We start from the raw sequence: 17,067 nt of genomic DNA, 5'->3' as shown, positions 1-17,067 counted from the left end.
CATTAGGAGACATTTTTTTACAAGCTGGCGTTGGAACAAGAGTTTTATTTTTTATTTCTGCCACAATGATACATTTCACTAAATTAGGCGCAACAGCTCTTTGTTTTCTCTATTTCTGATGTTTGTTGAGTCCTAGTTACTTTTTTGTTAACGTTTCTTCTTACATTATCAGTCACTCTTCCTGCATATTTCTGTGTTTTTGGTTTATTCCCTTTGTTTTTGCTCCTACATATTTGACCCCTTTCATTATTCTGGTCCTGCTCTGTGCTTCACATGAACTCATCCATCTATGTTCCCCATGTGTTCGCCTTCGTCCTTTTCCCAGGTGTGGCAGCCAGCTCTTTTTTTACCTCTGGGAAGTACGCCATAGACCCGGAGCTGAGAGGGGCAGAGTTCGAACGGATCACTCAGAACCTGGATGTTCATTTCTGGAAGGCCTTCTGGAACATCACAGAGACGGAGGTTCTGTCGGTGGGTATTCTGCTAATATTTCTTATTACACACATGTTCACATGCTAAGGCATCTGTAATCCACATGAGATATCACATTTCTGTCTCTGTGTTTTTGCCTAGAGGGCATAATTAACAATGGAAGAAATGAATTGGATCTTTGGTTATTTATGATTTATTCATCCAGTTTCTCTCCCGTTACCCGTCTTTATTGGTCTGTATTTGCTGTTGCTTCCTCCTCCAGAGTCTTGCCAGTATGACCTCTACTCAAGTCAAGGTGAACAGAGCGCTCTCTGTTCCTCCTGTGGCCTTCGATCTTCCTCTAGCTGCCAACCACAGAACGTCGGTAACGATAAAGCCACCTTCTGCGCACATCGGCACTGCTCCTGTTCAGATGAGACTCATATCTTATGAGTTGCGTGAAGGACAGGTACTTAAGTCAGTATTTAACTACCCTGTTAATCCTTAAGCCAAATTTCTCTTTGGTTGAAATTTTACAGTCATTTTTACCACTTATCATTTTAATGAATTCAGGCGACATCCAGCCTCCTTTCAATTTTGATCTTCCTTTTTGTTCACTGCGTTTAAACCAAGAAATACTTTTAGCAAACATCCTAAGCTAGTGATAATGCCCTAACGTGACTGTATTGTTTTATTTTCAAAGAATCCAAGTCTACAGCCGTCCAAGATGTTTGTTCCTGTAGATAAATGAGAATTATTGTGCAGTTCTGCTGGCACAGGATAGGTTGGCAACGGGCTGCTTCAGAGCAACCAGCTAATCCGGCTCTCTGAGGAGCACTGCTGAAAACTCTAGTAGCAAAAACATCAGCTCAGAAACTTAACTTTGTGTGCAGCACATACATTATGCATACACTTTATTTGTGTTGGGCAAAGATTATGAAGAAAACCATGATGTTTAGAAGGGGAAAAAAAATGTTAATCTTATGGCTTTTTCTCTCTAGGACAGTGAAACCCTGCTATCTCTGTGTCGATCTGAGGGAGGTGCTATTTCTCTATCCCTGGGGTTGAAGACCAAGCGCCTCCCTTCTTCTCCCTGCATTTTGATCCACTTCCATGGGGGAGGCTTTGTGGCCCAGACCTCAAAATCCCATGAGGTGAGGTGATGCTGCTGCAAACACTTTAATAATAAAAATAAATAAAAAAGTTATTGTCCTCAATTCAAACACAAACTGTAAAGTTATTTTTCATTAATTTCACTAATTTATTTACTAGCATAAATTATTTCAACACATATGAAATACAGAAATCATCACTCGTCTTTGCAGACAAGCTGCCCTGCTGTTGCTCTTCCCAGATTTGAGCGGGTATCATTAAAGCAGTCATCCAGCCTAATTCACTTTTGTATTCCTTCAATAGTGTTTACTCAGACTAATTGTATTGAACTCCAGATAATTAAAATGACAGATACAAGTTGACAGCAGAGGGGCAATTGGTTGCCTTTCTCTGTCAGTAGTGCTGCATGTAATGACCTGCTAAGCTAATTATTGCTGTAATTATTCTATGAAAACTTAATTGAGACTTAGACCACTGTCCTTGCTTTATTTGGTGACAGAGTGCACACAGAAATGCCCCTTTGTCTGTGGATCATATTGCTGCTTCTGGTTATGGGTTCTGTTCGCCGCTCTGGACAGGGACACATATGGCTCCAGATCAGATTCCTGTAGTAAAGAAAATATTCTGGTTATATTAATAATTTGTGATATAATAGTTTTAGTGATTTTATTTATTTATTATTTCAATTTTGATAAAGGGAGATAAGTAATAAACACTGATTATGGTTGCAGTTTTAATCTGCTTATTGGTCTGACAGCCACTCTGCAATCTGCTGCTTTATCATAGTTTATCTGCTGTTGTTTTAAAACAATGGATCCTAAATAGACTGACACATGGTGCTTGTTTTCTTTCACACAGAGATAGTTGATGTTTTTTGTGACAGATACATTTCAATCAGAATAGTTTTTCCTTTTTGTAAAAAAGCTTTAGATATTGGGGTTGAAATGTATTAAGCTCATTCTTACCTCCAGATTCCACATACTGTGTCACCGCTCCGCTACGCTCACGTACGTCGTGCTGAGCACTTTTGCTCCTCTCGGGTCCATCTAGGTCAAGATCTGCAATTGCATTTGCACCAAAAAGGAAAAAGAACGCCGAGAAGATTCGGTTTGTCAAATTAAAATATAACAACAGATTGGTAACTACAGTTTATATATTCCCCCCAAAACTAAGACCATTTAATTAAATTATTGGCTGCAATCTATTGGTGAGTTGGGAACCAGAGAACAAACATAGTTCATACAAGCCAGGATTTGTATAATCCAAGTTATCCCTGTTACAAAAATAACAGGTATAACTTTAAGAAAATATATGCCAGAAACTGCACATATGCTGGGTGCTGATGTTTTTTTTTAATATGTCATATTGAATTATGCTGTAATTTCTGCATGTTTTTCACCTTTTGATTTTAACAATAATATCGCACATGCTCTCCTCGAGCTCTAAAGAAGTCGGAGCGGAGCATGACGGAAGGAACAGCGGAGGCTGTAGTCTTTGCTTTGCACAGGCCGTCTGGAGCGGAGCAGGGCCCTTTACCCCCAGATTCCACATACTCCGTCAGCGCTCCGCTCCGCCCCGCCCCGCTGACGTACGTCGTGCGGTGCGCTCGTCATTCATGGAAATCAATGAGAGCTGTTCCACATCCACCGCTACTCCTCCGCACGTCTCCGTCCACGTACGTCTTCTCCGTCCGTCGCCGACAAATTACGGAGCCGAGCTATTTTTTGCTCCGCTCCGGTCCGGCCAGGTCAAGATCCGCAATTGCAATCNGGTCTCCTAACTTTCTCTTAGCAAAGCTAGGTTTTCTGCACGTTCATGGTAAATATGTTTGTTTAAAAACAGTGATATGATCATTAACGCAGGTAGTGGTACTAATAACCGTATCGACTTCTTAATACAGCTTGTGGGAAATTAAAATAAAGTGCTCTGAAGAGTGCTGTTAAATGAAACACAGCAAACAGCAGCGGATAACCTGGCTCTGTGAGCTATTAGCTTATGATCTTCTTTAAGGTGTTCAGTTGATTTTGCTTTTCTAATTCTCTCAATGCTGTGGTTACTCTTTTTTACTTTCTGCTACACTTTTTTCTTCCTCTCAACACTAAATATCCTGGAAAGCGGCAATAAGAAGTACTGTTTTCTTTAGCAGTGACCTCTTGCCCTCTTTATATGGAGGGTGGTGGTTGTGAAGGCCATAAACTAAAGTTCATGTTTTAAAAATCTAATCTTACAGGTTTTACACAATATTCAGGTCTTTAAATGTTAATAATTAAATTCAAGAATAGTTCATCCCATGGTAAATTGAAAAATTCATTCAAAGCTCCTATAGCAGAAATAGATTTTTATACTGAATCACTAAAACTGATGAGATGTTGAGATGTACCTGTACTGTATATCCCTATCCTTTCTTAAATGACCCACAGTAAACATCACATTAACTCCAAGCATTAGGAGACATTTTTTTACAAGCTGGCGTTGGAACAAGAGTTTTATTTTTTATTTCTGCCACAATGATACATTTCACTAAATTAGGCGCAACAGCTCTTTGTTTTCTCTATTTCTGATGTTTGTTGAGTCCTAGTTACTTTTTTGTTAACGTTTCTTCTTACATTATCAGTCACTCTTCCTGCATATTTCTATGTTTTTGGTTCTTTCCCTTTGTTTTTGCTCCTACATATTTGACCCCTTTCATTATTCTGGTCCTGCTCTGTGCTTCACATGAACTCATCCATCTATGTTCCCCATGTGTTCGCCTTCGTCCTTTTCCCAGGTGTGGCAGCCAGCTCTTTTTTTACCTCTGGGAAGTACGCCATAGACCCGGAGCTGAGAGGGGCAGAGTTCGAACGGATCACTCAGAACCTGGATGTTCATTTCTGGAAGGCCTTCTGGAACATCACAGAGACGGAGGTTCTGTCGGTGGGTATTCTGCTAATATTTCTTATTACACACATGTTCACATGCTAAGGCATCTGTAATCCACATGAGATATCACATTTCTGTCTCTGTGTTTTTGCCTAGAGGGCATAATTAACAATGGAAGAAATGAATTGGATCTTTGGTTATTTATGATTTATTCATCCAGTTTCTCTCCCGTTACCCGTCTTTATTGGTCTGTATTTGCTGTTGCTTCCTCCTCCAGAGTCTTGCCAGTATGACCTCTACTCAAGTCAAGGTGAACAGAGCGCTCTCTGTTCCTCCTGTGGCCTTCGATCTTCCTCTAGCTGCCAACCACAGAACGTCGGTAACGATAAAGCCACCTTCTGCGCACATCGGCACTGCTCCTGTTCAGATGAGACTCATATCTTATGAGTTGCGTGAAGGACAGGTACTTAAGTCAGTATTTAACTACCCTGTTAATCCTTAAGCCAAATTTCTCTTTGGTTGAAATTTTACAGTCATTTTTACCACTTATCATTTTAATGAATTCAGGCGACATCCAGCCTCCTTTCAATTTTGATCTTCCTTTTTGTTCACTGCGTTTAAACCAAGAAATACTTTTAGCAAACATCCTAAGCTAGTGATAATGCCCTAACGTGACTGTATTGTTTTATTTTCAAAGAATCCAAGTCTACAGCCGTCCAAGATGTTTGTTCCTGTAGATAAATGAGAATTATTGTGCAGTTCTGCTGGCACAGGATAGGTTGGCAACGGGCTGCTTCAGAGCAACCAGCTAATCCGGCTCTCTGAGGAGCACTGCTGAAAACTCTAGTAGCAAAAACATCAGCTCAGAAACTTAACTTTGTGTGCAGCACATACATTATGCATACACTTTATTTGTGTTGGGCAAAGATTATGAAGAAAACCATGATGTTTAGAAGGGGAAAAAAAATGTTAATCTTATGGCTTTTTCTCTCTAGGACAGTGAAACCCTGCTATCTCTGTGTCGATCTGAGGGAGGTGCTATTTCTCTATCCCTGGGGTTGAAGACCAAGCGCCTCCCTTCTTCTCCCTGCATTTTGATCCACTTCCATGGGGGAGGCTTTGTGGCCCAGACCTCAAAATCCCATGAGGTGAGGTGATGCTGCTGCAAACACTTTAATAATAAAAATAAATAAAAAAGTTATTGTCCTCAATTCAAACACAAACTGTAAAGTTATTTTTCATTAATTTCACTAATTTATTTACTAGCATAAATTATTTCAACACATATGAAATACAGAAATCATCACTCGTCTTTGCAGACAAGCTGCCCTGCTGTTGCTCTTCCCAGATTTGAGCGGGTATCATTAAAGCAGTCATCCAGCCTAATTCACCTTTGTATTCCTTCAATAGTGTTTACTCAGACTAATTGTATTGAACTCCAGATAATTAAAATGACAGATACAAGTTGACAGCAGAGGGGCAATTGGTTGCCTTTCTCTGTCAGTAGTGCTGCATGTAATGACCTGCTAAGCTAATTATTGCTGTAATTATTCTATGAAAACTTAATTGAGACTTAGACCACTGTCCTTGCTTTATTTGGTGACAGAGTGCACACAGAAATGCCCCTTTGTCTGTGGATCATATTGCTGCTTCTGGTTATGGGTTCTGTTCGCCGCTCTGGACAGGGACACATATGGCTCCAGATCAGATTCCTGTAGTAAAGAAAATATTCTGGTTATATTAATAATTTGTGATATAATAGTTTTAGTGATTTTATTTATTTATTATTTCAATTTTGATAAAGGGAGATAAGTAATAAACACTGATTATGGTTGCAGTTTTAATCTGCTTATTGGTCTGACAGCCACTCTGCAATCTGCTGCTTTATCATAGTTTATCTGCTGTTGTTTTAAAACAATGGATCCTAAATAGACTGACGTATCTTGCTTGTTATCTTTCACACAGAGATAGTTGATGTTTTTTGTGACAGATACATTTCAATCAGAATAGTTTTTCCTTTTTGTAAAAAAGCTTTAGATATTGGGGTTGAAATGTATTAAGCACATTCTTTCCATACTCCGTCACAGCTCCGCCATGCTCACGTACCTCTTGCGGAGAACTTGCAGTCATGTTAATGAGTGAGAACTGTTCCACATCCATCGCTACTCCTCCGTACATCATTGTCCACGTACATCTTCTCCGTCCTTCACCATCAATATACAGAGCCGAGTTATTCTTTGCTCCTCTCGGGTCCGGCCAGGTCAAGATTCGCAATTGCAGTCGCACCAAAAAGGAAAAAGAACGTAGAGAAGATCCGGTTTGTATAATTAAAATATAACGACAGATCGGTAACTACAGTTTATATATTCCCCAAAAAACTAAGACCGTTTTTTAAATTATTGGTTGCAATCTATTGGTACTTCAACATTCCAGGAAGCAGATTTCTCACCTCGATCAAAATATTTATTTTATACATAGAGGTTTAAAAGTTAAATCAAATCCAGTCAAAGCAGCTTCCAAGTGTGCCAACTCCAAAATAAACCTCTTATCGCAGGCATGGATGAAGAGATGCTGAGTTGGGAATCAGAGAACAAACATAGTTCATACAAGCCAATTTTGTATGATCCAAGTTATCCCTCTTACAAAAATAACAGGGATAACTTTAAGAAAATATTTGGGCAGAAACTGCACATATGCTGGATGCTGATGGGGATTTTTTATTATATCATTTTGAATTGATCATTCATTTCTGCATGTTTTTCACCTATGAATTTAACAATAATAGCGCACATGCTCTCCTCATGCTCTGAGGAAGTCAGAGCGGAGCATGACGGAAGGAACAGCGGAGGCTGTAGTCTTTGCTTTGCTCAGGCCGTCTGGAGCGGAGCAGGGCCCTTTACAGAGGATGTGGGATTTCGGGGTTAGATGCCAAACTTCAGGTGTTTTTGTTGATTTTTTTTATACAAAAAAACAAATCATGTTTCTTTTTTATCTTAAACAGCTCAACAATCAGAAAAACATGCTGCAATTTAATAATCAAATGAGCAAGGTTGTTTTTTTTCTCGATTCTTCCTTTTTCACTGGATACGTGTCCCTCTCTTTGTGAAAATGCAACTAGATGTTAACAGCAACTAGATGTTTGTCTTAGTCATTATGGATTTATAACAAACAACAAACATGTGAATGATGAAAGAGAAATCCTTTGATATAAAGGTTTTTAGCTGAGAATCCTAAATGCTGCAAAAAGATCACCTTTGCATTAGACGCTTTGTTTCAGCCAGCTGATAATACTATGTGCAGCAAACAGACAAAGCAGCTCTGTACTTTGCATCCTGTGGCTCCTGAATGAAACTGGTTTAAAAATGGCAAACGCTGTTACACATAATCTTAGCAAAATATCAGTTTTTTTAAAACGTTTAAAAGAGAAGTTGGAAAAATATTTTAGCTTGAACATTTCAGACTCTTCTTTACCAGCAATTATGCTATGTATGACTGAACATATATGTTTCCCAAAAGGCAACTTCAGATTATAAATCGAAAAAAGGAGGTCATAAATACAGTAAATCTTGTTAACCTAAAAAAAACGAATATGCAGCTGTAAGGGTTGATATGGACTATATATATTTTAAATATTCTGTTCAGGAGATCTTCCACTGTGGATCCAGCCCATTTTACTGATATTTGGTGTAAAATTTTCTGCATCAGGACAGATACACATGTTGATATCGAATCAGTTTATCTCTACTTTAATACATTTGATTGAAGCATGTTTTATATGAAACTCTGCAGGAGCAGCACATTAATTACCTGCCCAATTCATTGTCATGAAAGAGACTATTGTATCCCCAGTGATTTGATCCTGTTCATCCTCTGCAGACGTGGCCATCTGTGTCTATTTGGGGTCTTTAGCTGCTTACAGCTGTTAAAACATAAAAGACAAGGAGCTGTGAAATTGCAAAAGACATGAGCATCCTTGGTCTGCAGCTGCATGGTAACTTGTGAACGAGAGAGAGTGATCACAAGGGTGAAGGGAGGGCGCTGTCATGTCGAATTAAGAAAGTAGGAATGACCCAAAATCCTGAAGGGAAATTTGTTGGACTGTCCTTCACTCTTTTCTTCTTTACTACCATCTAGCCACAAGCTAAGAAATGCTCTTTGTTCACTCTGTATCCTTCCTCATGTCCCCTCTTGTCACATTTCGGCACCACATGCTTCCCTCTTTTCTAATCTTTTTCTTTTCTTTGTCTCTGTCTGCTGTCCGATTTCCTGTGTGGAAGGACCCTTAAGGGAGAGCTGAGAAAGGAAAAGTTTGTCTAAGAATCAAAACCAAATGTTTTCCCTCATCTCCTTGCCAACAACTGTTCTGTCCTCTAGCAGAGTACACAGCTTTACCTCAGCTGCTGGAGCCAGCGGCGGGTTTCAGTATGCAGCAAAGCTGTGATCAGAAACGGCTGTAACGTCTGCAGCTTCAGCAATTTATGCAGAGCATCAAGTGTCGGGGAGCCGTTTTAAAGGATTGTAGATTAACAGCTCTGCCTGTCTTAAAGTGAGTCAGAGCTCTCATTAATTCCCTCTTTGGGAACCCAAGAAGAGTACGTTTCCAAGAGTTTCCAAGGTTATGTAAAATTAAACAGCTTCAATCCCACCTCAACAAGAATACACATCTCCTCTCTCCCCGCTGGCCTGTGTGTTATGCCTGCACAGCATTTTATTTATTTATTTATTTATTGGTATTCAGCTGATGTGCTGCCCTGACTGACAACTGTGCCACACACTCGGCTGCATGTTGTAGCTCATTGTAGGCTCTCAGTCAGTGAAAGATGTTGTTCATCCTCACCTTAGGAATACCTTTTACCGACTCGCACACACCGTTCTAAATCAAAGCTGCTCTCATTCTGCAAACTCACCGACTTTTCTGTTGCTCAGATCCATGATTTAGTGTGACAGATTAGGGCTTAAACAACCCAAGCTGACTGCTGTTTTTTTTTATGTTATTTATTTATTTTTTATTCATGCTAAATCACAAGTTGGGGTTGTGATATTCCGACGTGCACACACCTTCATTTTCCCTGGCAGTTTGAGTAAAGATCTTTCACTTTGACGAAAAGCACTGCCACAGCAAGTCTGAAAGCGTTAAAGATAGATGGAGGTAAGAGAGCACAGGCGTTTTCACATATCAGGGTCACTATGTGAGCACAGTAAACATTTAACCTGACTATAATCGGCAAAAAGAGAAGAACTCGGCATTCTGGCCGTTTTTACAGACCCTCCTTGTAAATCTACAGCACCATCTTGGCTTTCTTCACACAGTGCAAAGTAGGACAAGTAGCTGCATTTATTACTGTATTAAAAATGGGCAAATGGAGGGGACTGTGAGGGCAGCTCTCGCCTCTGTCTGTTATTGTCTGTTCTGGAAGCCAAAAAAGCAGAAAAATGAGATCAGAGGGACACTTAATGTTCATTTTATCCTTATGCCTTCATCCTGGCTGCAGTCCACCGCTGCAGTTTCTAATAAATTTAGCAAATACATTATGTTTCTTTTTTATTATCCTCTTACCTCTCTGCTTTTATCTTTTTGCTCAGCCTTATTTGAAGAGCTGGTCCCAGGATCTTGGTGTTCCTATCCTGTCAGTGGATTACTCTCTGGCCCCTGAAGCCCCCTTCCCACGGGCACTGGAGGAATGTTTCTATGCCTACTGTTGGGCTTTAAGAAACCACCATCTACTTGGTACATGCATCTCACACGTTAAATACAATACTAATGGTTATGTAATTCAGTATGTATAATCATTTTTCTTTTTGTAAGAGGCATCATTAAAAAAAAATAAAAATAAAGTTGGGTATAAAAGTGCTTTAGTTAGCCAAAATGCTAGTCACAAGTGTGGTTCTCCATGCAGTATAAAGGTTAAAATAATATCAGCACTATAATCAAAATTTAAAAAGTTATAAATTATAGCTGAACGCATCAACAAACATGTATTTTACCAAGCTAAAAAGTTCAGTTTGTCCAGTGTTATTTTCGTTAACGATGACGAGGATTAAATATTTTGTTGAAAATATTTAATTGTTTTAAAATAAAAAAAAAAATTAAGGACAATATTATAGTTTTATAGATGCTTTATAGTTGATTAAGGCCAACTATGGGATGTTTGGTCCTAATAGTATCTAAATTGATAGAAAAATAGTTGTTTCTTGAAAGATGATTGAAAAATTTGTCAGCAATCACTTCTTCTAGTACATTTAACACATTTAGTATCAAAAGCTTGTACTATGGTGATTAATCGGTTTGTTGTTTTAGGAGCATCATATCTTATTAATGTTTCTCCGGTCTTATTATAATTATCTTTTTGGTAGCTGTCTTCGAAAAGTTTATATCACTTTGTGTAGTTTTCCTAATTTATTCCTCTTTATTTATTTTCTAAATAAAGCCAACTTTCTAACTTAAGCTAATGTTACCTCTGTCGCATCAGATGCATAAAACTGGTTTCAAATTAGCTCTGATTCTATTAGTTTTCTGGAGATTCTTCTGGAAACTAAGTTGACTGACCTTGATGAAGTTTGAGTTTAATAAAGAAGCTAGACTTTTTGATCAGTGTTAGGTTTCCTAGTGGAAGTGCATGTCAAAGTGAAAACAAAGTCATGAATGTTGGTAGGAGATTGAGAGACGATGTGAATACTGAGATATTTTCTGAAGCACAGCGGAGTTAATAGGAAAGAAAAAAAAGTTTCAACTCTCTGATCCTCCTGCCTTTAAAACAAAGTAATGAGATGTATTGAAATTCAGAAAAGTCCCCAGAATGCAAAAGAGTATGATGATGAAAATGTTTCTACTAGTAGAAAAAAAAACTGTTTGCTATTAAACTATTTAACATGACTCAAATGATCAGAGATAATAGATACAGAGTAAGATTCAATGTGCTTTAATTTATTTGCCAATGAAGGAAACAAAAACTGAATTAAAATTTGAACTCAGATCAGCAGAAAAAAATGAAGTTGTCTTTAGTAAAGTTTAGTGAAAATATAATCATAAAAAGAAACTTTTCCTGCCATGTGAAGCTTCCAGTGTGTCACTTTATATGTTCCTGCAAACGGTGTCCAATAAACCGTGATGATCAAGTCGTCTAGTTGATGTTTTAACTACAGAAAATCCAACAGTGAACAATAAAACATCTGTTAGCAGCTCCATCATATCTGATGTTTTGCCACTTTGTAGATCTTTAAAATAATCTGGACTTTCTGTTTTTAAATCCTTTCTTTAATGAATATTTTCATCTTTACAGGATGGACTGGAGAGAGAGTGTGTTTGGCCGGTGACAGCGCAGGAGGCAACCTATGTGTGACCACTTCGATGCGTGCCGCTGCGTCTGGTGTGCGGATGCCGGATGGCATCGTGGCGGCCTACCCGGCTACGCTGCTGACGGCCTACGCATCGCCCTCCCGCCTGCTCACACTTATGGACCCCCTGCTGCCGCTCAGCGTGCTCTCCAGGTGTCTCAGTGCCTACGCAGGTAAAGTTGTGTTTGTTTTTACTCGTTAACTCTGTTACTCATGGTTACAATGAGAATCGTTTCAGGGCCTGTTTAAAGGAATGTAGTTAGGCACCTAAACCTGGTAAAGATGATTAACTCAGGTTGGAAACGATTAAGAAAAGAGGTTTAAGGTAATTTTGAAACTGATATGGTTGGTTTGGCAAGATAAGCCGGTCTGATCGCTTCAGAAACTGCAGATATTCTGTACATGTGTCACAAAGGCTATTCAGAAAAAAGAAAATATTCTGTAATAAACACTTATGGTGATAACAATGCTTCTTTAATGTCAGATGTTTTGAGAAGACTGAAAGGTACAGTAGCTTGAATAAACGCTTCTTACTATCAGACATTATAGATACAACCTCTAAACAAAAAACAAGCTATAGAAACTGAAAATTCTAGTTAGAAAATTCTAACATGCAAAAGCTGACTATGGGTGGACGATAAAAGATGGGTAAATCAACATCATCCAGTCCTGTAGCCGTAGACATAGATGCGTGTAATAGTGTGGGGCATAATATGCTGTGTGAAGCCAACACGTCTTTTTGAACCAAATCGCTGAGGACTGTTTCTGACACCTTGTCCAGTTTTTTGCCATCAAGGATTAAATTAGTTCTAAAGGCAAACGTCCGATAAACCCTGAATGTGTTCTTTCTACAAACATGTAGGTTTTTCATGTCCTCTATTGGATCAGAAACATTAGAAAGATGCAGCATGTGAAAGAATCTAAAGAAATGAAGGACAAAAGTTTGATCAATCTTTTGCTGACTTTGTTCTATTTAATTTTATGAGAATATATTTTATCATAAAACCTCCATTCTTCCCTCTAATTGTACTTTTTTAAAATGCACTTTAAATTCTCAGACTGAAGTTGCCTTAATATGTGAAACTCGATCAAGGATAAAACTTTTGATGCTGTAGAATTCCCATAACTCATCAAGCTGTTCTCCTCTCTGTGCTGTTTATTTTCACTTTCCATTCTGATTAATTCATCTCTTAAAAAAGAAAAACAGCATCAAACTATAGACATCTGTAAAGAGGCAGAACACAAGGTGAAACATTGCCATATTCCCTGTATTGCACCTTTATTTTCATTTTTTGTTTGAAACCGTTTTTTCTCTTCCCTTCCCTTGTCACATATATGAATCACTGCCTGTAATTTGGTAGCAGCATCGAATCTCCTTGGAAAGCCATTTTTCTCTCTTGGATCATGCGTTTCCTGTCATTGCTGATTTGCCATCTTCTCTGCTGGCGTCTCCTCCTCCAGGTAATGAGCCGCAGCCTGAGAAGCAGGTAGAAAAAGTGAGCACGTTGAGCCTGGTGAGGAGAGATACGGCGCTGCTGCTGCGAGATTTCCGACAGGGAGCCTCCAACTGGATCCAATCTCTGCTGGATCCCAGCAGAGCGTCAGCCTCCTCCAACACAGCTGCCGAGACAACACCAGCAGCCGCCGATACGCCCACAACCGGTGTGTTCTGTGTTAGTGTGTGTTGGGAGTGTAATAAGGGGAAACATTTAAAGCATAAATAAGGGTTTTATTATTGCAGCTACTTCATTAAAAGTTCTCCAATTCATGCTGTAATAGTTTAGAAAGTAACTCTGAGTTATGGTTGAAGGATTCCTATGCAGTCTGGAAGGTATAAAATAAAAAGAAAATAAGTATTTCCAGACTTAATTCCCTTTGCTGTTATCAAAATGTTGTGAACATCCATCTTTCATTTTCCTCCCTGCTTGTGTTCTTTCGTTCCTGTATCCTCCCTTCTTTGCTTCCATTTTTGTGTTCTTCCAACCTTCCTTTCATAATCCAATCTCTTTTGTTCTGCCTTCCTTTCCCGGGCCCTTCCTTCTTTTTATTTTACCTTTTGCTGTTTTTGTGGCTTCCATAACTCTATGGTGGTTGACAGGTGCAAACATACAGCAAACGGCAAAGCAAGCTGCAGAAATATGTCATGTAGACATGAGAATACACAAAAAAAAAATGCTACAGAAAAACGCTGCCAACAAAAAAAATCTCAGTTACTGAGCAAGAACCCGCGATCAACAAAATCATTCAAAAAAAGAAAATGGTGCAACCACAGAAAGGAAACGATTCAAATAATAAAAACAACAGCAGACTGGCTCAGAAAACGGAAGTACTCCAGTCCACTAGAGGGAGTCGATCAAACGACAAACCATATTGGACCAGAGTCTAGCTTAAACTACACTGAAACAAATATAACAACCATTTTTTTAGGCATTTAGGCTACTCAATCTTATTTACTTTCTTTAACAATTTTTTTTTTCATGTTAGCATAGTAGGACATAAAACAACAATGGTGTTAAATTTACTAATTAATTAATTAGATGCAAAAACAGTTGCATTATTTTTTTCAGCATATAAAAAACTGCTTTTATTCTGTAATAATGTACACATTTGTTTGAAAAGGAATTGAAAGATAAGAAACCATTTCTTCCTCCAACTTTTTTTAACTTTTTTTTTTTTTTTTACTTTGTTTAATCTTAACTTCTTGTTTGTACATGTGGCCTGGTCTGATATGGTTTGTTATTTGTTCAGCAGCCTCTAGTGGTCTGGAGCAATAAAAACAAGCTTGTTTGCATTATTATCTTTCTGTGATTGCAACATTTTTGTTTTTGCTTGTGGCATTTTGTTTACCGTTGCAGCATTTATTGTTTCTGTTGCAAATGTTTTTTTCCCCCGTGTTTTGGAGTTTGTATCACACAAGTCTTTGCCGCTCCTTTCATCATTTATCGTGCATTAGCACCTACCAACATATGTAGACCTTTTATATTTTTGTACAATGGAAGTACATGAAAGACAATTTTGGAAAAGTTGCAAATTTCTAATTGACATATGTGTAAAAGCTCTGAATTCCTGTGATTCATGTCAGGTTTAGAGAGGCTGTTTGAATTAAGGGCATAGTTTATGGTGTGTTTAGTTGCACACAGTCAGGAGAAACCAAAGCCTCTTGCTGCTTACATTTTCTGCAGCCTTATTCAGTCTCTTTAAACAACATTACTCTACTGAAGTTTATTTACAGCTCCAGTGGAGGGAGGTCAATGATGTGGATCCCTGTTCTACAGCATCCAACTAACCAATTATGGCCTCATCCAATCTGTTGAGTAATAATCCTGTAGCTCCATTCATATCAGAGCCTTGACGGTAATTTTTAATTAGAGCCACAGTAAATCTGAAGAGGAAAAGTAATTTTATTGGTGTCACCTTAGTTGGGTGACAATCTTACAGCCTGCAAGCCGAATCTAATGGGAGTGTCACAGGTGGGGGCGTATTAATAGAAGGGCATCGTGCTGCTGAGGTGGTTCATTATTAAAATAGGAGATTGGTTCGCGCTTTGTAGGTAGACCAGGCGTGACGGCAAATGGTGGTGTCTCGACAGCTCAGGGCGGGTAGATGATATCACACTGAAGGCTCTTTCTGGATTTCCTCCTCCTACTTCCTATATCTTTCACCTGATCTGCTCCCATTTTCAACTAAGCTGTTAGCTGTCAAACAGAGGACGTCTAAAAAGCAGAACTGATGGAGTAACTTTATTATCCTGTGTTGCTTTTTCTTCATTTTTCATTGGCTCTCCAACTCCTGTTAATCCCAGCTAAACATGCTGCAGTGCATTACAAAACTATTTAATTAATTAATGGAAACTTCTTGATCTCACATTGGAGAAATTTGTTAATTTATGACCCTGGAACTTTTTACATATTTGGTCACTTTATGAACACAAACTTTAAAGTTAGTTTTTTTGGAGTTTTATGTGACGACACCAACACTAAGTATAAAATAATTGTAAAGTAGGGAGGAAATAATGGCTTTCTCAAAAAAAAGAGAACTGACAACTGTGATTTTTCTGACTGTATTCAAGAAAATCTGCTTTAACCGAGGCCTTTTGAAGACAGCCGATTAGTAAAGGTGTTTAATTTATACTCAGCATAAGCAAACTTTTTGTGAAGTCATTTATTAAAGAAGTGACGAATTGCATCTTCTGTTTCTCACAGACATAAAACATGAAAGATGATGTCAGAAACTGCACTTTTGGAACTCGTTTGGAGAAAACAAACTAAAATGATAACCAGTGAAAAGCATGGTGGGGGCCTTATTATACTGTCAGCGGGAACTGGAAAACTGGAAAACTTGCTAGTTAATGTAGCTAAATATTGTGCAGCTCGTACAGAAACCCTGTTAGAGGCTGTAAAAAAAAAAAAAAAAAAAAGCTGCATTACTGTTAAACATCCCAGAAAATGACTTAAAAACAGTAGGATGGTTTGGATCATGAATTGTTCGAACCCAAATTCAATTCAGAATCTGTAAGACTTGAGAAATTACATTCAAAGAGACTCACTATTTAATCGGACTTAGTGTGAGCTGTTTAGCAAAGAGAATGGGAACAAATATTTTAGTTTATAAAGCTGGTAGAGACATAAACTCAGAGATTAGCTGTAATTTCAGGAAAAGATGAATGAAAACCATAAAACATTTTTTTTCCACTTCAGTCATGCACCACTTTGTTCCTTTCTCAAACAAGCCCTAGAAATTACAGTTTCGTTGTCATAATGCAGCAAAATGTGAAGTTAAATATAAAAAAAATTGAAAAAGTTTCATTGGAACTTTGTTCTTTCAATTAAAAGTAGGATTTAAACCTCGCTTTGTTTCTCAGATACGGTGAGGAAAAGTGTCTCGGCGGCTTCGATCAACTCTCCTCACGCCGACCCGCCTGTTCCCAACAAGCCATCGCAGCTCCCCAGCAGGAAATTATCTGTGAAGAGCAAGACGTGCCAGGACTTGGGCTCCCACAGCAGCTCCGTCCTCCAGAGTCCCTCGCTGATGTCTGAGCACACTGTATGTCACGCTGGAACTTACTTATGTTGAGATTAACTCTCCCCTTAGATGATGCTCTTATCAGGAAGACTTTAATGCTGTGAAACAAAGAGCTTCTGGCGTTGGAAGTAGGAATCAAGGCTGGAACATAACTAATAACTGATGAAGGTTACAGAGGTGTTACGGTCCCACTCCTATTGATCTGGAATTAGAGACGGACATGGATTTTAGAATGGATTTTAGAATAGCTAAAGAATCAAACATCCATGGGATTTAGAGAGCTCTTTCCAATCATGTACATGAATATCATTCGTTTAGTGCTTTTGA

At 38.5% G+C, this 17,067-nt stretch overlaps 1 protein-coding gene across 5 annotated transcripts in view; it reads left to right on the top strand.

Annotated features, from left to right (window-relative positions):
- The window catches only part of lipe (lipase, hormone-sensitive), a 38,173-nt gene that overhangs the window by 15,442 nt on the left and 5,664 nt on the right, over positions 1–17,067 (top strand). For all 5 annotated transcript variants that reach the window (XM_015372909.1, XM_015372907.1, XM_015372910.1 and 2 more), the window contains 7 exons: positions 326–471; positions 695–880; positions 1,413–1,565; positions 9,967–10,111; positions 11,664–11,891; positions 13,180–13,380; positions 16,580–16,761. In XM_015372909.1, the coding sequence (XP_015228395.1) occupies positions 326–471; positions 695–880; positions 1,413–1,565; positions 9,967–10,111; positions 11,664–11,891; positions 13,180–13,380; positions 16,580–16,761 (1,241 nt within the window). The remainder of the gene's footprint in view (positions 1–325; positions 472–694; positions 881–1,412; positions 1,566–9,966; positions 10,112–11,663; positions 11,892–13,179; positions 13,381–16,579; positions 16,762–17,067) is intronic.

This window comes from Cyprinodon variegatus, unplaced genomic scaffold (assembly GCF_000732505.1).
Source record: "Cyprinodon variegatus isolate N-32 unplaced genomic scaffold, C_variegatus-1.0 Scaffold77, whole genome shotgun sequence".
Classification (NCBI taxonomy): Eukaryota; Metazoa; Chordata; class Actinopteri; order Cyprinodontiformes; family Cyprinodontidae; genus Cyprinodon; species Cyprinodon variegatus.
This window is presented reverse-complemented; position numbering and strand designations above follow the sequence as displayed.